The following is a 20,809-nucleotide window of genomic DNA, read 5'->3' as shown; positions in this document are numbered from 1 at the left end:
TGGCCTTCTGTGTCCTGGACTGAGCAGGCTCTGACAGTTAGAGGAAGGTCTAAGATTGTGAAGAGCGGATTGATGGACTCAGTGGAGCGGATGGGGAGGACAGATAGGGCAGGGGTGGGGGAAGCCAGTGAGGGGTTTCTAAGACGGTAGAGGTAGGTTTCAGCAATCCCACTCTGGAAAAGACCAAGAAGGAGCTCTGGCCACCCCTGGAATGACTGAGGTCAAGGATGGTGAATATGCACAGCACAGTACCCTTGCAGGAAGTGTTAGTAGATCAATGCACTCCTTTGTGCGAGATCCTGATAATAACAGAGTGTTGGGTAAACAGAAGGTGCTTGAAAAAGATTTGTTGATGGGACCTCAGCCTCCTTCTTAACACAGCATCCCAGGAAGTCTCTACTACTCTACTGGGATGTACACAGAATGACATCTTCATGCTCACCCTCATCTACCCCGAGGATCTAGATTTGCTCTAAATGATGGTTACTGGCTACATGTGTCTATCTAATTAAAATCAATAGAAACCAAAGTTAAAAATTCTATTCCTCATTCACATTAGTCAGATGTTAGGTATTTAACGAGTCGACATATCAAACAGCACAGATAAGAGAACATTTCCACCATTGCAGAATATTTTAAGGGTTGCACTGTTCTATTCACTATTGAATTCACTGGTCCTGTGTGGTCCATTTATTCATTCATTTAGTGCTATGCTTAATCGCTTAGTCATGTCCAACTCTTTGTGACCCCAGTGACTGTAGCTTGTCAAGCTCCTCCATCCATGGGATACTCCAGGCAAGAATACTGGAGTGGGTGGCCATGCCCTCCTCCAGGGGATTTTCCCAATCCAGGGATCAAACCTGGGTCTCTCACATTGCAGGTGGATTCTTTACTGTCTGAGCCACCAGGGAAGCCCCATTCATTTAGCATGCACATTAATATTTGAGCAACTATTAGCTGTTGGGCACCATCTCAGGTGCCGTGGGAAGGTCCAGCAATAATTATAATGGATGGTATTTCTGTCTTCCTGGAGTTTACTAGAGAAGAAGATGGATGATAGACAAGAAAATCAATAACTATGCAGTATATGGTCTAGTAGCAATGGGTGATATGAAAAATAAGACAGAGGATGGGGGTTGAGAGAAACAAGATGCCGTCTTGGATGGGCTGGCCAAGGAAGGCTTTCTGAGAGGTGCCGCACGAGTAGAAGCCTGGCTGAACTGAGGGAGCGAGCCCGGGACTGTGGGGGAAGGGGGCAGTCCAGGCCGGGGCACAGCATGCACAGAGCTCTGAACACATAGAGGCTTGAGGAGCAGCACCGAGCTGAGGGCAGGTGCCAGGGGAAGACGGACGGAGAAGGAGCACGCAGGCAGCTTGTGCAGACCCACAGCAAGGACGACGGAGGTTGCTACGCAGAGAGGCGTGGTGGGGTCCTGACTCTCGGTGCTGAAGGAGCAGCTCTGGTGGAAGGGATGCCAGTGAGCTTACTGCAGCTAGTGTGGGCAGAGATTAGGGTGGGTTCTCTACATGGCATGAGGAATGGTGGGATCCAGGGTCAAGTCTAAAGACAGAGCTGGCAGGATTTTCTGATGGATGGGGTTAGAATATAAAGCAGAAGAATCAGAGGTAATTCCCAGGATTTTGGCTTGAGGAACAGGCCACTTTGTAATATGAAGCACGCAAGTGCAGAAGCAGGATAGTGAGTGGTGAATCAGCCTCCAAGATGGCTCCCAGGGATCCCTGCTTCTCGACAGGAATGTGCAGTCTTCTCCGTGGTATCAGGTGGATTTGTGTGGGGAAAAGAATATGGTGGAAGTGATAGCAAGTGCCCTCTGAGGTCAGTATGAACGTTGTGGCTTCCCTCCATTCTCTCCTATTGATCTGGCTTTCTCTGGTTGCCATGTTGTGAGGACACTCAAAAATCTATGGAGAGGTCTTCCTTCCAAAAGCCAGCTAGAAACCGAAGCCTCCCACCAACAGCCAAGTGTGTCATCTTGGAGGTGATCCTCTGGCCCCAGTCAAGCCTTCAGATGGCAGTAGCCCGGGATTCTTTATTACACACTAGTAGGTAACTAACACGTGGGGGAAAACCCAGAGTTCCATCACGGCCATGTTAAGTGTGAGACAGCTATTAATCATCCACTAGGAGATGTCTCTTAGGTGACAGGCATGCCTCCAGTCCAGGGAAGAGCTGAGGCTGATGACATGAATCTGAGAGTTGTCAATATTTAGCTGGTATTAAAAGCCACAGCATTGAATGTGTAAGAGAAAGTTCAAGGACTCCAGCATGTGGAGTCTATAAAGAGAAGGAGGAAGCTGCAGGAACTGAGGAGGAGAAGCCAATTTGGCAGGAAAGGCATGAAGGGCCTAGGGTGTCCTGAGGCCCAGAAGGACAGTGTTTTAGGAAGGAAGGAGTGAGGGACCATCACATGCCAGGGAGAAGTGAAGCAGGGTGCAGCAGGGTGCCCGCCGCACCTGGCCACAGGTGTGTCATCGGACACAGGCAAGGTCAGAGGCACTGGCCCTCACACCACATGACCAGGGCTGCCTCCCCAAGTCAGGGAACAAGGTCTGCACACAGTGGGCCCCTGACAGGGGCCGCCACGGTCCTAGTCTCAGTTATGCACCACCCTCTGGCTCCAGGTCACACTGTGGGCCTCCTGCCCTGCTGCACTCGGGGGCCTCGCGCCAGCCAGGGCTGGGGTGTTGCGCAGTCTGAGCCCTGGCCTGGTGGCAGAGCAGAGAGAACATATTTAAGGATGTATTGAAAGCTGAATTTTGATTCTGGTGACTTGAATCAGATCACTTAGTAAAATCTGGGTCATCATATCTCTCTCTCAGAGTTTTTATGAGGCTTAAGGTAAGCCTAAGGGTCCCCTAGAGCAGCCTACTGTTTAAGAAAAGACTGTGGACTCAAAGCCTTTATTTGCCATTTACAAGTTGTGTGACATTGGGCAAGTTATTTAAATTCCTGTGCTTCAGTTTTCTCATCTTTAAAATGGGAGTAATAATAATAATACCTACAGATTAATAATGGTACCTGCCTAATAATAATAATAATAATACCTACTTCCTTTAGTCACTGCAAATGCTAAAGAATGAATACAAATTAAAGAATTTGAACAGAGACTATTCCATACAATCTATTAATTCATTCTAGGTATTGTTATTATATAAAGTGCTTAGCAATATAAAAGGAATGTAAAAGAAAATAATAAATAGTAACTACAATGGTAATAAAACTAGTGAGCATTTATTGAATACTTACAATGTAAAAGTGAAAGTGAAATATATACTCCTATTACACACATCTTCTAAAACAAAGTGGCTCATTGTAATATAGTGAACATCATTGAATGCTGTATTTGAGATCAAGTTGGTTTTTGTCTAAGGCCTGGATTTGTGCCATACACAAAACTGGTCTGTGTATGTGCTAGGGTTAGGGGATGACAAATGTTGGTGTAAATTAAATAATTAAGTTCTTCCTGCAAATTAAGCTCAGATTAGCAAAGCCCAGGCTAGTTACAAGGCCATCATGTGAGGGGCTGTGGGGTCTATGACTTTTACTCTCGAAAGTGTGTCCTGGGAGCCATCACATGCCATTATCTCCTGCTGTCTTTATGACAGTATTTCCTTCTATGCTTTGAAACAGAATTCATTCTCCGCAAGCAGGTATAACTGATCTCTGAAGAAATGTTAGAGGTAAAAGGTGTCTCTGGTAGGAATCACATCCTCCACTGCTCTTCTTTATCAGACTCTACTTGTCACGACTGTCATGTGACATCAAGAAAACACCACTTGAATCTGATCTTACATTTAGTTTTGTGTGTGGTGTTAGAGAATGTTCTAATTTCATTCTTTACCATGGAGCTGTCCAGTTTTCCCAGCACCACTTATGAAAGAGACTATCTTTTCTCCATTGTATATTCTTACCTCCTTTTGTCTTGCAAATCAACTATTCTCCAATATAGAATAAAAAATTAAATTAAAAAAAATAATTAAATACCAAAAAAGAAAAGAAAAGGATGCTTGTCTTAACAAATGGGAGGATTTCCAGTTAGACAGACTGCAGAGTTCACTGTGAGCTAAAGGTCTTTGAAATTAGGTCTTAGAGATAAAACAGTGCCATTGTCTTTCATGGCTGCTAGGAGGAGGTGCAGACTCTTAAAAAAGCAATAGATGAGGCACAAACGCTACCACAAGAGACAGGTTTTGGTACCAGACTCGAGGGATATGGGTCAAAGGGAAATGGACATTTGGCTACTGGGAGAGAATGCATGTTCCTCTCTCCATGCTCCGTCCACTCAAAGAGATGATGGTGGACAAATGGCTGGCTATGTAAAGGAGACATTCATAAGCAACCTGTTCTATTGACTGTGTTGCTGAACCATGGTCCCCAGGTGATCTTCATGACCCAAGGGTTCCATGATGGTGACTGTCACTGGCTCAAACACTGTGGCTAGCCTCATGATTTATCACTGTAACAGACAAACAGAAGGTAGACAATCCCACTGTATGGTTGATAAAACTGAAGCTCTGGGAGGTGAAACTCTCCCCAAGCAATCCAAGGTCAAGTGCCCCAAACTGCAATCTACCATCTGATTCTTTGGTTCAGGTCAGGTCACCCCCAGTGGGACAGTGTCCATGTCCCAGCTGATGGGCATACCAGCACCACAGCCGGTTTACTGCCTGCCCTGGCAATTCTTATATTCGTTGTCACCTCTACAAATCAAGGCTTAACATTCTCTTTTTGATAAAAGTTGGAATGTTTTACTGGGAGCCAAAGTCGGGTTCCTTCCTTTAACCAACGGCTTTGTTAGAAGCCTGTCCTGCAGGAGTAACTCACACTGATGTTAATAATGATACCTGACATTTGCTGAGTGCTTTCTACATGCCAGGGACCATTTTAAGCATTTCATATACATGCCTGTGTTTAAATCCCAAGTAACACAATGAGATAAAGTCCTGAAACTGTTCCATTTTACAGATAAGGAAACTGAGACACCATGGGTTTAAGCAGGTCATGGAAAAGTCTCATAGCTCCTAAGAAATTGAGCTGGGATTCAAATCTAGACAGTATCACCTTAGAATTTGTGATAGCTTCTCAAGGTATCCTTCAACAGTAAGAAGATAGCCAGGGTCAGGACTGAGGCGAACACAGTATAGAGTGACACCTACAGAGCTAAAGCCTGGTCGGGTGTTTCACTAGGGGCCCAGATGTCTAAGCAGCCTGGGGCAGGATGCAAGAACTCGGCCAGAAGATGATGGATGATAATGCCTGATGGAGGGGGATGGAAGAAAAATTAAATGTGTGTTTTAATAGTCTTGGCTTATATAAATCAGTTCAAAATATATTAAAAAGGGATAATCAATCATTACAGCAAAATGAGTTGATTGTTACAGGAAAATGAATGTATTGCTTTCATTTTTCTGTGGCCACAGCAGAATTTTGTGTTCATCCACAAGGCTCAAATTTTCTTCTAGGTGTTTGTCTAAGCTCTCTTCTATAACAAGGTCTCCTGGCCTTTTTACATGGCTTTTAAACTGTTATAACTATTTAATTTTCCTACCTTAAATAATCTTTCCCATGATACCTTATAATCATAAATGGGTGAAACAAAAATGATGAATGTGTCCATATATACTATTTTGTACATACATACACACTTGTGCCTATAAGAAAGACTTTTAAAGGAGTACAGCTTGAACTGGCAACCTTTTCTACAGCCTGACTTACAAATATATTCTAGGGAAAAAAGGAGTACATTTGGAGTCCATGTAGGCAGGCCTACAGTATCTTGAGATGAATGTAAGATTTTATCATTTAGTAAAACCACAATGGAGTGAAATTAGACTAGGGAAAGGTATGGACATTTAAAAAGAGAATCCAATGTGCCTCTCACCACCCATGTCTCAAACCAGTTCCAAAAGATCTATGCATCTAGTGTATGCTCTAAGACCTTATTGCAGAAAGACCTTATTTCAGGGACACAGGGGCGGGAAGGCAGAAGGCAGGAGAGAAAGCAGTGAAGAGCCACCAAGAAAAAAGTCCTGCGATTTTGTGGAAAAGTAGCTTCATACAAATAAGACCGTGGTCTACATACATTAAAGGTGGGTTTCCATACGGCAAGGTGTAGCAATAATAGAGAAGACCAGATCGATTTGTAAATTATCACCTAGGCTGATGTCACCAGACTGCCAAATTGCTTAGCTGAGGTCACAGGATGACTAACTGTCACTAAAACTCAGATACATTCTGAGATGTATGTATGAAATTCTGAAATTTCTGAATTCTGAAATTTTGAAATTCTGAAAAGGAATTCTTTCTACAGGAATCTTTAAAAATACTGAAAACAAATATAGAAAATGTCTCAGTTTCCTTCCTTTTTGAAATGGCTAATAACATATTTGTTTTTTAGTTTCCCAATGACATTCAGAATTCCATATAAATTAAATCTTGCTTTTTCATGGCTTTATTCAAACCCCGTGAAGAATTAAGAAAGGCCCCCCACAAAAAAGCAGTATTATAAGGGAATAAATAATTCTCAGTTAACAACTCAGCCAGACTGCCCTTGCACAATAAGCATGACATCTTCAAGGATAGGGTCAGACACAGGCTTGTGATGTATCAAAATTATAAATAATTATAGCAATGAATTCATTTAATCAATCAATTTCACCAGTGGTGTGCTGGGGTGGACAGGACATAAAACTCCACACAGCTATCAATTGCTCTGATTACAGCTGGCTGTCAGCCAGAATTCCTGTGATCCATGTTAGTTAAATGCACATTAATCTGAATTTGGCAGTGTAATCAAGGACCTAACTGAACTGTGAAATTGAATTCTGCAGTGGAACATCATTTGACCATTTTATGCCAAGGCTGGGGAAAAAAGGCTCAGCGGGAGGACGGAGAGAGAAAAAAAAGAAGGAAAAAACTCCTGTGGCAGCATCTATTTGTCATCGTGGCCTTCTATGCTGGTGACAGGCAGGCTGCGGCTGGATTGTGCTGGATGTGTGTGTGTGTGTGTGTGTGCACACGTGTGTGCGTGGTATAAGTCTGCACCCACATAATGGGGACTGCGGAAGCTTCCATGAAGGATGGAGTCTCTCTCTCCACGCCCTGCAGTTATAGAGAATGCAGAGGCAGCTGTTTCCAGGGCCTGAGTGTGATGCTTTAATACACCTTTTCAAAGCACAACAAAGCAAAGAGACTGCTCGTGCCCGGAATGAAAAAAGCCAGACTACGTGCTACTTGTTCTCCATAAATCAAATGCAGGATAAGAGAGAACCATAGGGCTCTAAATAAGAAAAGGACATCTTACACTGTCCTTACTTGACTCAAAGGGAAATGTAACAGGGCCAAGGCTTGGCTTGGGAAAAGGAAAACATGTGCTCGTAAGGACCTGGGAGAGAATCTGGAGCTGGTTTTCTCTGCAGGGACATTTCAGAGATGGATAAGCAGGGGAAGGGGATTCACTAAATCCCGTGACCTGCATCCCTTGGTTATGCTCTGAAACCCCAGGCCTTCCTGCTGTGGGGCAGAGGTGCTGCTAACGGGGGCTGATGGGCTCCTGTGTCTCCGTCCTTGACTTTCCAGCCTCTGCTTCTCCCACCAAGGTGGCTGCTGACACCAGTGCTATTATTACAGGATGGTGGGGAGTTTTTCCACCTCCAATGTCATTTTAATAAACAGTAGCTACTGTTCCCAGAGCTTGAGGCAAAACCTTGACACGTGCTGAGCCATGGTCAGTTTCCTCTGAATTACTTATGTTCATTTACAAAATGGAGTGGCCCTGTTTCAGAGTCTATGACACTGGCTGGATGACACAGAGATACAGCACACACTTTGAGCTGGCATTCAATTTTGGTGAAAGAGGCACACACACATCACAGCAGGGAGCAGGGGTCACGAGCTGGACCCCCTAGGACCTCAGAGATCAAGGTATCTCCTTAAGATCCCTGTTCAGGGAACTTGGGAAGTATGTGTTCTGGACTGTGAGACACTTGCTGGGTTTCCAAACTGCATGTAGCAGAAAGCTATTCACCATATTTAACTTTTTTGCAGGAAAATCTCCCATCTGTGATGCTGGATACCCATCTAGGTGTGTAGGAACTTACACATTATGACATGAAGTTTGAAGAGTCATGCATTTCCCTGCTTGCCTTTCCCATGCATCCACAAAACGGATGGTAAATACACACTAAGAGTCTGACAAGTGGCTCATGACCTGTACAAAGAGGCAAACCTTGAGTTACATGAAGAAGTGAAGCAATCTCTGATCAGCAGGCTGTCCCCTCACCTTGGAGTCAGTATATCCAATTAACCCCCCACAGTTGCTGCTCCAAACTCTGCAGATGCATCCTGTATTCAAGAGCAGATTACCCCGACCTGTGCTCTGTCGCCAGCTGCAGGCATGTTGTGGGCTGGGGGTGGGGGTGGACCTCTGGGGATTAGTTCACTGCTGAAGAACATGGTTCAACAATGTCAGGGCCTCTGAGAGCACTGGGGCAGACAAGGCCAGGTTAGATTCATTTCACTTTTAATTTGGTAATGGGAAAACCCACTTATAATGACCAAATACAATTTACTTTGAACCATAATAACATTCACGGGGAGATGAGTTCATTCATATGCAAAAGACGCCTCAAGTCTCCATCAGAAGGGACAGATGTCAGAGCTATTGCTCTGAGTCACCTCTTTGTGTGTTTTATGAGCCTTAATGAACAGCCTACAGGAGCCCATGTGTAAAGGAAAAGATCTACAGGCAGCACTCTCCGTTATTCTATTAGGCGATTAAGCACTTCTTTCTTTCTCTCTTTCCCTGCCTCTCAGCCCTTCCCTTTCTCAGATTGTTGGTGCAGCCTATCAGATTTCACCAGCCTAGTCATTTAATTACCCATAAGGCCCCTAAAGTGTCTCTGAAAAGTGTTCTGCTGGGACCCTTAGGAGATCAGGAGCCGCAGTTTTGTTCCTGGAGTCTTGGTTGAATCTGGGTATGCCAGTACCGCAAAGAATGGTGAGTCATTAAACTTGATTCAGTAAGGCTGAGCACACTGGTTCAACTGCTCTTTCCTTCCAGGGAAAGCAAAGTGATAGCTGAGCAATGAAAAGCCATTGCACTGGTGACTCCAGAAGGAGGGTCTGGGGAACCATGCCACTGTTTTCCTTGCGTCCTCTATCTTCACTCAGAACTCTTTACTTCACTGTCTATCTGGAATGGCGTGGGCCCAGCATGGCTTGCTTTGCTGCTCCGTGCAGTGGAGATGAAGTGGGTAACGTGGAAGGGTTGGTTGGCAAGAAGTCATCACGACTATCCATCTACAGTAATGATGGTTCTTGCTTTCATGCTGCTAAATTTCCTGTTCTCTCTTAGCATCTGGCTTTCATAGGCAGTCTGAGAATTTCATTTCCATTCTGGAGACCAGAGAAAGAATTGGGGTGGCAGGATTGGGGTCCCTAGGCCAGCTCAGTCATGACCTAGAGCTTTGCATGACCTTGAGGAAGTCACACAACTACTCTGGCCTGTGACCCAGATCTCTAAAGTGAGGACAGTTGTAATTATGAGACTGCACAGAGTGACTGTGAGGGCAGAGTCAGATAGAACTTGTTACCATATTTTGAAAATGTGTGAAAGTTTATATCGATAGGGTGCTCCTATGACTGGCACAAGAGATATGGTGACATGTTTTCCAACCAGAAATATTCCTGAGTATAAGGTCTGATACTGAGGATGTGCCAAGTGCTAACTCCTTTACATTTATCAACCTTTTTCCAGCCACAGGACAAGCTGGAAGCAGGTACTGAGATGCCCTATTTGCAGATGAAGGAACTGAGGCACAGACAAGATCACACAGCTGGAGAGTGCTTGAATCTTGGGGATCTGACTCTAGAACGTGTGCTCTTCAATGTCTTCTGTAATGGGTGAGAAAATCTGAACTCTGTTCTATGAAATTAAATAAGACCATCACTCAAGGTTGAGGGAGTGCATACGAGAGACTCCAGTGATCCCTACTCTTAATGCTTTACCTATAGATCGCAGTCTGGTGACTCTAAGGAGCCTGTCAAAGGATTCCAGCCTACCAAGAACAGACAGAAAAAAGTGTGCTCCTGTGCACCAAATCCATCTGTGAGTCAGCACTTGTTCCTTGTCAGCAAGGTGAGGGCTGCTCGTGGTGTGAGTATCTGGGCCCCGAGGGCTTATATCCATTCCCCAGGGCCTTATGAACCTCGTTTTGTTTTTTTTTTTTCCCTGTAAAAACAGGAACATCCTGGAATAGATAGACTTTGGAGTCCAATGGACCTAACTTTGGATCTTGGTTCAGCTGTTTGTCTCACAGCCTTGGATGTCTAGAAATATTAAGTCTCTTTGAGTCTCGGTCCTTCACAGTAAAAAGGGAAATGATCTTGAATTCTTCAGGAGTTGTCATGAGGACAAAATCAGGTCATGTTTGCAAAAGGCTTAGCATAGCACCTGCCACACAGTAAACCCCAGCATCACATCACAGCTGTCATCCATCTAGAAGCTACACACAGACTGATGTATGCAGAGGACACATATTAATAATTAGGCTACTGTAAGTATTAACTTCGGAGAAGGCAATGGCACCCCACTCCAGTACTTTGCCTAGAAAATCCCATGGACAGAGGAGCCTGGTAGGCTGTAGTCCATGGGGTTGCTAGAGTCGGACACGACTGAGCGACTTCACTTTCACTTTTCACTTTCATGCATTGGAGAAGGAAATGGCAACCCACTCCAGTGTTCTTGCCTGGAGAATCCCAGGGACGGGGAAGCCTGGTGGGCTACCGTCTATGGGGTCGCACAGAGTCGGACACGACTGAAGCGACTTAGCAGCAGCAGCAGCAAGAATTAACTTATTTAACCTCACTCTGCACCATAAGGCGTCTTTATGCCTGTTTCACAGATAAAGAAGTAAAGGCACAGTTTAGCAGTTTGCTCAGTCGTAAGTGGTGACATCAAGACTCAAGCCAGGGAGTGTATCTTCCTGACCTACAGCCCTGACTGCCAGAGAGGACTTGAGAAACGACAGTGAGGGGAAAAGGGTTCCCAGCTGGAGCTGCTTCTGCTCCCATGTGACACTGTTTTTAAAGATATTTTAGTTGTTGTAAGTGAGAGAGGGGTGCCGGTACTGAGAAGACGACAAGGGTGCTGCTAAATATCTTACAGTGCATTGGGGCACCCCTGCAACAAACAATTACCAGGCCCCAAATGTCGACAGTGTCCAGGCTGAGAAACCCTGCTATAGAGTAGAACAGGATGACACAGCCCAACCCTCCACTGCTGCAGGTGTCTGAGGAGATTGTAAGAAGCCAAGTTAAGGCTTGGCACCCACAGAAGCTATTTCTGTGCCACTGGGGATGTAGCCAGTGTCTACTGAGGGGCTGAGCCTGGAAAGCTGGGTCCCAGCTCTCCTATGAGCAGGCTGACCAGGCTGTTTACTGAGCCTCTCAAAGCCCTGGCGGGCTCATCTGTTCAAAGGGGGCAAGAATTTACAGGACATGATGCTCAACAAGGCAACACATGGATCTGACACCCAGGCAGTGCCTAGTCAACTGGCAGATCAGGGATGATACTAGGGGCTTCTCAGCAGCTGGAGCCAGAACAAGGGATGGATGTCCCAGGCCAGCACCAGACACCTGAGCCAGCAGCCGCATGGTCCCTGGAGAGTGTTGGAATAAGCACAGTCAAATGTGTGGGCAGGAGCTCCAGCCAGCTTCCCTCCCTCCAACGCAGGCTTGTCTGCAGGGCAGGGTGGAAAACAGTCTCTTTCCACACTTTTGTAGTTCTGTAAGTCCTGTATGGATTTGGTTTGACCTTATCTTCTTCTTAAGGATTCATCTGCTTAGCCCCAGCAGAAAAACCACTTAGAAGTAGAGAGACGGATGCCAGTATCTACATATTCATAACAACCTTAATTCTTGTCACTCTAATGGGAAAATTAGGTAGGTAGATAACACTGCAGGATTTTTTTTTTTACTATAGGTTAACACGCGTAATTTTTTTTTTTAATTTAAGCCAAAATGTAAAACTGGTCTCTCTCTCTCTCTCTCTCTCTCTCTCTCACACATACACACACACACATACACAGACACACACATCCTCCTCATTTTTGCTGTATTTGGAAACCAAGTTTCACGCTTTCTCTCATTATTATGAACATTACCCACTGGTTTCTAGAATTTTCCATGAGGCAAAGTCAAATTATCTGAGTCGTGATCGCCATTTCTTCTCTCAGCAGAAAATCCAAATGTGTTTGGTAGATTTTCAAGAGTTTAGTTCTAAGGACACAAGCACCTAACTATTTTTAGAAAGATGTTATATTTTCAAGCAAGCATTTTAATTACTAACAGGCCCCTTACCTCCTACCCTCCCACAAGACCTGCTCATGAATTTCTCATGGGTCTCCTATGAAACATGGAACAACACCTTGGAGTTCTGATTATAAGGGATGAAAATGACTTGGTAGGAGTGTTATGTGCTTTTTTCCTGAGCCATAATAGTTTTTACATAGTTTCTGGGTTTGAGAAAACCAGATGTTAGGGCAGCTCTGCTCTGCCTTATGTTTGGGAGTCTGCAAGAAGAGGGCATGGTAAGGATGGGGCAATTTATCCCCTCCCTATTGCCTCCTCCCTCCCTGCTTTGATCCTTCACTCCATCCTCTCTCTATTCCTCCAGTGAACCTAAAATTCTGGTGGCCACCGGGACCTCTCGTGGGTTTTACTGGCAAATGCAGTTGAACCCCTAAAATTACGTATGCCAATATAATGGGAAGAATGTTGAATTGGGGGAAACTCTAGGCCTGGATTCTTGTTCTTGTTTTGTAATCAGCAAATGAAACCTTAAGTGTGCCATGTGACTTTCTGGACCTCAGTGTCCCCTTCTGTGAAATGAATAGGCAGGGGATGTTGGTGGTTATATTAAATCTCAAATGCCCCAAGGGATTAGTTTAATGGGAAAAATGAGTGAAGTGTGCTAGGCAGAGCCTATCTTTTCTAATGGGGCAAGCTTTTACCTCCAGACAGTTCTGTTTCCAATGCTATGCGGAAACGTGGGCCCAGGGACAACAAATGGTTCCATTTTTCACAAGAGAAACCTGAGACTCAAAAGCTGAGAATTCTAAGTGAAATATCTTGATTTTCCAGGTGTTGAAAATGACTGCTGGATAACTAAACATGTTAATGGGCCAAATACAGCTCCATGACTAAAAGATTAAAGCCTCGGAACACAATTTTCTCAATGACAATGACCTAAAACAGCTCTCAACACAAGTATTCAAATATACAGCACAGAAAAATCATATTCAACCGTGTATAGCCAGAACAGTTCTGAGGAAAAAGAATACAACTGGAGGTATAATATTTCCTCATTGCAAACTATATTACAAAGTTATAGTAATCAAAACAGGATGGCTTTGGCATAAAACACACTTAGATCAGTGGAACAGAATACACAGCCCAGAAATAAACCCCACACATGCAGTCAATTATTGAAAAAGGAGCCAAGAATGTACAATGGGGAAAGGGTAGTCTCTTCAATAAACAGTGCTGGGAAAACTGGACAGCCATGTGTAAAAGAATGAAATTGGACCCCTATCTTAAACCAATCATACACAAAATTCAACTCAAATGGATTAAAGTCTTGAAACCACAAAGTTTCTAGAGGAAAGCTCTTTGACATTGTTCTTTGCAATTACTTTTTTAGACTTGACACTAAAAGCAAAGGCAACAAAGGCAAAAATAAACAAGTAGGACTAAATTAGACTAAAAAACTTCTGCTGAGCAAAGAAAGAGGCTTCTCTGATAGCTCAGTTGGTAAAGAATCTGCCTGCAATGCAGGAGACCCCAGTTCGATGCCTGGGTTGGGAAGACTCCCTGGAGAAGGGAAAGGCTATGCACTCCAGTATTCTGGCCTAGAGAATTCCATGGACAGCTGGAATTCTCTGTTCCATTGGTTTAAGAATGGAGCCCAGTTTCACTCTTTTACACATGGCTGTCCAGTTTTCCCAACACTATTTATTAAAGAGACTACCCTTTCCCCATTGTACATTCTTGGCTCTTTCTTCAATAACTGACTACACACGTGTGGGGTTTATTTCTAGATTGTGTATTCTGTTCCACTGATCTAAGTGTGTTTTATGCCAAAACTATCCTGTTTTGATTACTATAACTTTGTAATGTAGTTTGCAATGAGGAAATGTGATACCTTCAGTTGTACCGTAAAAAAAAAAAAAAAAAAAAACCGCCAAAAAAAAAATGAAAAAGTAACCTACAGAACAGGAGAAAACATTTTTAGATCACATATTTGATAAGGAGTTAATATCCAGTATTCTGGAAACTCATAGCAAGGAATTCAATAGCAAAAGTACCATATTACCATATACCATAATTTTAAAATGGGCAAAGGACCTGAATACCAACAGGCATATAAAAAGGTGCTCAACTTCACTAATCATCAGGAAAATGCAAATTAAAAGCACAATGAGATACTACCTCAACCTGTTAGGATAGCTATTATTAAAGAGGTGTGTGTGCTAAGTTGTTTCAGTCGTGTCCAACTCTTTGCGACCCTATGGACTGTAGCCCACCAGGCTCCTCTGCCCAAGGGATTCTCCAGGCAAGAATACTGGAGTGGGTTGCCATTTCTTTCTCCAGGGGATCTTCCTGACCCAGGGATCGAACCTGCCTCTCTTTATGTCGCCTGCATTGGCAGGAGAGTTCTTTGCCACTAGCACCACCGATGAGGATGTGGAGGAAGGAGAACCCTTGTGTGCTGTTGGTGGGCACGTGCACTGGCATAGTCACAAGTGTACAAGAAATTGAAAGTAGAACTACTACACAGTACAGCAGTCCTGCTTCCAGGTATATATCCAGAGGAAACAAAATCATTATCTGGAAAAGATATCTGTACTCCCATGCCCACTGCCACATTATTAGCATAGACAAGATATGGAAACAATCTATGTGTCCATCAACAAATGAATGGATCAAGAAAATGTGACTCAAAGAAATGTATATATAAAGGAATATTCTTCAGCCTTGCAAGAGAAGGAAATCTTGAACCTTGTCATCTGCAATAACATGGAAGAAACTGAAGGGCATTATGCTAAGTGAAATAAGCCATACAGAGAATGACAACTACTGCAACTGGTATCATTTATATGTGGGATTTTAGAAAATAAAGGAAGAAGTCAAACTCATGGAAACAGAGAACAGAAAAGTAGTTGCCAGGGTCTAGGAGGTGGAGAAAAGGAAGTTGGTTAAAGGATACAGACTTTCAGCTCTAAGGTCTGAGGATAGATTGTATCACATGGTGATTGTAGTTGATAGTACTATATTGTAGAATTGAAATCTGCTAAAAGAGTAGAACCTAAATTTCTCATACATAAGCAAAAAGGTAAATATGTGAGGTGATGAATGTCAACTCAGCGAGGGAAATCCCTTCACAGTGTATATGTAGATCAGATCATCATCTTGAACACTTCAAATACCTTAAAATTTTGTCAATTATAAACTTGGTAAAGCTGAAAGAAATCACATTATTTATTCCTGAAGTAAGCACTGATGTTCACAAACTAGAGAATGTAACTAGATTCAGCTACAGGATGTGTTAATTTGCTTAGTTCATTCTACAACTGTGATGCTCTACAACCTTGGGTTGGGTGATGTGCACAGGAAATTACATAAATGATCTCCTGCATCATGACCCGTGCATATGGCTTCCTAGAGCTTTTGTCTGTCAGTTAGTTAGACAGACCTCTTTCCAACCATTGCCCTGGGGAGAACATAGGAAAAGGCAGTCATGATACCTTCATCATGGTAGTTCAAATAGATAATGCAGTGAGATGGAAAGCACTCTCAATATTTAAATTTTAATTGGTGGTATGTATTTCAGGTCTTTATTTCCTTAGGATTTATTTTTATATATTGGGAACTAAAGTGATTGTTATTTTGCTTTTTCTAAAGTATGGCTTAAGTCACTCTCAATTTGTCCCTAAAAGACTTCAATATCTTGGATTATGTTTATGAAAAATAACAAACAAAGGAAAATATTGGGCATTGATAACCAATCAGATGATGCAGGCAGCCCTGCCCTCCAAGATTCGCTGTGCGGCTCACCAAGCTGTTGAAGAGACAGTATTGGGTTGCAAACGTCCACAATCATGCTTCTAGAAGCCACGTCTCCCTCAACTGGTCTGAGACCTCTGTAATCTAGAACTCACAGCCAAATGGCCCATCTTCACTTAGCTGTAGCAGGGAGGTAGCAAAAACATTTCTAAGTTAACTGGGAAAACAAAGTGCTGGCACACTTTCCAAGGTATTTTGTAAAGCCAGTAACTCCTCCAACAGTGGTTCCCAAACTTTGGGGTATCATGACCCAGCCACATTTCAAAGCAAATTTACAACATTAAGAAAAAATATTAAAAGAGAAATTACAATAAGACAAAACAAAAGAAAAAGCACACCAAGGAAGGCCTAGCAACCAGATTCCATCTATCGTCCTAAAGTTGCACACACACACACACACACACACGACATGTCAACGCTAACCTAGTAGAAAGAAATACTCTCAAAATACCGACAATCCCTTGAATTGAATACAATTAACTTTATTAAAACTTACCCATTATCCTGACTTTTTTCCCCTTTTTGGCAGTTCTAGGTACCCTTTACCAGAGTGGAGGAACTACTGTATTACTCCCTCTGGCAGTCTAGAACTCTACACTCTGTAACACAAGACACCCTGCTGTGCCAGCACAGAACATTTATCACTAATATAGCAGGATATCTTTTGGAAAAAAATGTTCTTTTGCCTTTTAACCCAGAAAGCCTGTAGGAACTCCCCAGAGGATTTGATTTTAATGAATACATGTGCCTTGCCCTAAATTCTCTGCCCTGGGGGCTTGTGAATGGAAACCAGGCAGAATTTTGATACAGATTCTCACTTACAGACTAACCAGTGCTCTAGAATGCAAATAAGAGGGTGGTGGGAGCACACCTTGTGGAGGTCCCGCATGCTGGAGGGAGGGAGGCAGTGAACGTTACCTTTGGAACGCACACTGTGGGCTCAGACAGGCGCGGGTACGTGTAGGAGCTGTAGGAGTGTCCTTGGGGGTGGGTTTTAAATGCACTTTCTCCGAAGGGCATCATGGGCTCCTGGAGCCCGGAGCCTGACCGGGACCTCTGCCGCATGGCAGGCTGAGGGCTCGTCTGACACAGGTACGATGACTTTGGCCTCCTGTCATAGTCATCCAGGCTGGGTCCCCATTCACTTTCGCTGTATGCCAAGCTCTCCTTTGAGCACCCACTGGTCCCTGCAGTTCTAGAAGGTATGAACTGGAACGGATAATCCAGAGGGGAGCTGCCCGAGGCTCTCTGGAAGCCCCACTTGAGGTCACTGTACTCGCTGGGTTTGCTCAGTGAGTCCAAGTGTGCATGATAATCTGCAGGAAACCGGGCTCTGTCGGACTGCAAAGCCTGCATCTCAGGATAATAGGCCTCCCCATGTTGCATCTTCAATACGTGCCCATTTTGCCTGGCAGAGTGGCCGCCTTTATAAAACGGGTCCAGATCATCTCCATAGAGACTCTTTTCTCTGTACTTTTCAGACGCATAGTCAGCAGTGGTGTCAGATTCGCTGGAATACTGCGAGAAGGTGAGAAAGCCGTTTTCTTCCCGATGGCCTGGACCACGGCTGGAGGCTCCCTGGTCTGGGGTGGGTGGGCTTTCCTTCCTCAGGGAGTTGGAGCGGGTCACAGAGATGTTGTCAAAATCCTCCAGCAGGCCGTTGATGGAGGTCTCCTTGCAGGGTTTGTTTCCTCTAACGATTGTCTGGGAATAATAAAGAGAACACTGTTTAAAGAAAACATTTCACACTTTCAAATTGATGGAAGAATCCTATCCTGATTCCGTCCAGTTTAAACCACAGAGGAAAATAGGCCCCAGGGGCATTTCATTAAAAAAGATAAAGAAAAAAGCCTGTTGATTCTTTGATTTCTTGACTGGTGAAATAAATCAAATATTAAACAGTAGTCTCAAATTGCAAATTCTTCCTTATCTGTCTCAATAGAGATATCAAATATCAAAAAGCCATTTAGAAGCTATTTATCGGGTATCACTGTTTTATGTACCAGTTCATTGCTTCTTCACTAAACCCTAGCAATCTAACAATAAGCTGATGATTATAATTTTAAGTTCATAACTCTTTGCTTATAAAACGTATACTTACTATCTTTTTACATTCATTATCCAGATTACTTCCAAAATTAAAACCATTGTTACTTAAACAGTAACATACTCAGAAAGAGGTGCACATTTTTTTTAACCTTTTTATGAAAGACATAATAATTGAAGCTATCAGATTTCATAGAAGAGGAAACTTTCTAAGCTGTAAATAGGGAATGGCACGAAGATTACTTATATGATTTAATTTGTGATCAAACGTGATATAACTGTAATGGTTTCTTGACTGTGTATCATCGGTATCATCATCGCCGAACTTTGGATGGCTTGGTAATGATGTGGTTGTACCTGAACCTTAGTGACAAACTGCCAAGCCCAAATGCTCCCTTTAATGAACCTAAATAACACCAGGATGAATAGCAGGAGCGGAAAGAAATCAGAAAGTACTTACAAAGCTAGTCAGCTGCACCTTGACAATGACAAAGTTTGCAGTAAAATATGACGAGGGCGGATAAAAGAACAAAGAACAAAATGTGACTTCAGACTTCCAGGAATGCAAGAGAAAAATACCTTGGAGGAAGTAGCAAGGAGTTCAAAGCCATCTCAGTTAGCACAAGCAATTTCAAACTGGAAGAAAAAGTCAAAGTCCTCCTAGACCTGTGTTTTATAGATCAGTGCTTCTCCAACTACCACAGTGAAAGACAAATTGTTTTTCTTCCCCCTCAGTCAGTTCTGGACTTAAGCCTTGGTCTTCACCCTTTCTTTTAAATAAATGTTTAAGTCTGGAATACTTTCAGATTAACAGAGAAGCTGAAAAAAGAGGTCTCATATATGTCTCACCTAGTCCCAATGTTTTTTATTAATCACATTTTTTAATTTAAACTTTCTATTTTATATTAGAGTATAGTTGATTAACAATATTGTGATAGTTTCAGGTGCATAGCAAAGTGACCCAGCCATACATACAGATGTATCCATTCTCCACTGAAACTTCAGGAAAGCTGCTAGTTGTTAACATCTTGCATTACTGTTAACATAAACTGTTTAGCACAGTCTATGTAGATTTCATTAGATTTTTTTCTTAGTGTTTCAGAGTCCTATCCAGTCTACCTCACTACCTTTATTTGTCATGTCTCCTTAGACATGAGATAATTCTCAGACTTTCCTTGATGACCTTGACAATTTTTTTTTAATTTGAAAGCTTTTTTTTTAAATTTCATTTTTTAACTTTACAATATTATATTGGTTTTGCCATATATCAATATGAATCCGCCACAGGTATACACGTGTTCCCCATCCTGAACCCTCCTCCCTCCCCGTACCATCCCTCTGGGTCGTCCCAGTGCACCAGCCCCAAGCATCCAGTATCATGCACAATTTTAACGAGTACTTGTCAGTTACTGTGCAGAATGTCCCTCAACTGGGTGTATCTGGTATTTTTCTCATGTTTAAACTGAGGTTATTGGTTTACGGAAGGAAGATCACAGACTAATATACCAATTTCATTACATCATATCCAGGATACACACCATCAGCATTACTATTGCTGATGATATTGACCTTGATCACCTGGCCATAGTAATAGTTGCCAAGTTTTCACATGGTAAAGTTTTGCTTCCCTCCTTCTCCCCTCTCATGCACTCTTTGGAAGCAAGTCACTAAGTGTAGTCCATACTCAAGGGGTGTCCAGTCAAGATCTACCTTCCTGATGGGATGTATCTACATAAAGTACTTGGAATCCTTTTGCACAGGACACTTGCCCACTTTCCCTATTTATTTATTTTCATTTTTATATCACTTATTTGAATCAGTAGGGATAGAATCATGAATATTTACTTGTTTTATACTTTGATAGAAAGTGAAGAGGAACTAAAGAGTTTTTTGATGAGGGTGAAAGAGGAGAGTATAAAAGCTGGCTGCAAACTCAACATTCAAAAAACTAAGATATAGCACCTGGTTCCACCACTTCACGGAAAACACATGGGGAAAAAGTGGAAACAGTGACAGATTTTATTTTCTTGGGCTCCAGAATCACTGTGGATGGTGACTGCAGCCATGAAATTAAAAGATGCTTGTTCCTTGGAAGGAAAGCTATGACAAACCTAGACAGCATATTAAAAAGCAGAGACATCACTTTGCCAACAATGGTCTGTATATGGTCAGAGCTATAGTTTTTTCAGCAGTCATATACCAGATGTGAGAGTTGGACCATAAGAAAGGCTGAGTGCCAAAGAATTGATGCTTTTGAACTGTGGAGCTGCAGAAGACTCTTGAGAGTCTCTTGGACTGCAAGGAGATCCAAACAGTCCATCCTAAAGTAAATCAATCTTGAATACTCATTGGAAAGGCTGTTGTTGAAGATGAAGCTCCAATACTTTGGCCACCTGATGCAAAGAGCTAACTCATTGAATAATACCCTGATGCTGGGAAAGACTGAAGGCAAAAGGAGAAGGGGGCAGCAGAGGATGAGATGGTTAAATAGCATCACTGACTCAATGGACATGAATGTGAGCAAACTCTGAGACAGTGAAGGACAGAGAAGCCTGGCATGCTGCAGTCCATGGGGTCTCAAAGAGTTGGACACAACTTAGCAACTGAATAATACTT

The 20,809-nt window shown here is 43.0% G+C and overlaps 1 protein-coding gene across 2 annotated transcripts in view; it reads right to left on the bottom strand.

The window, feature by feature from the left end:
* The window catches only part of PAK5 (p21 (RAC1) activated kinase 5), a 426,783-nt gene that overhangs the window by 27,914 nt on the left and 378,060 nt on the right, over window positions 1-20,809 (bottom strand). For both annotated transcript variants that reach the window (XM_027560315.1, XM_027560316.1), the window contains exon 4: window positions 17,066-17,851. In XM_027560315.1, the coding sequence (XP_027416116.1) occupies window positions 17,066-17,851 (786 nt within the window). The remainder of the gene's footprint in view (window positions 1-17,065; window positions 17,852-20,809) is intronic.

This window comes from Bos indicus x Bos taurus, chromosome 13 (genome assembly GCF_003369695.1).
Source record: "Bos indicus x Bos taurus breed Angus x Brahman F1 hybrid chromosome 13, Bos_hybrid_MaternalHap_v2.0, whole genome shotgun sequence".
In the NCBI taxonomy this organism is placed as follows: Eukaryota; Metazoa; Chordata; class Mammalia; order Artiodactyla; family Bovidae; genus Bos; species Bos indicus x Bos taurus.
Note: the sequence above shows the minus strand (reverse complement) of the source record. Positions and strands in the feature narration are given on the sequence as shown.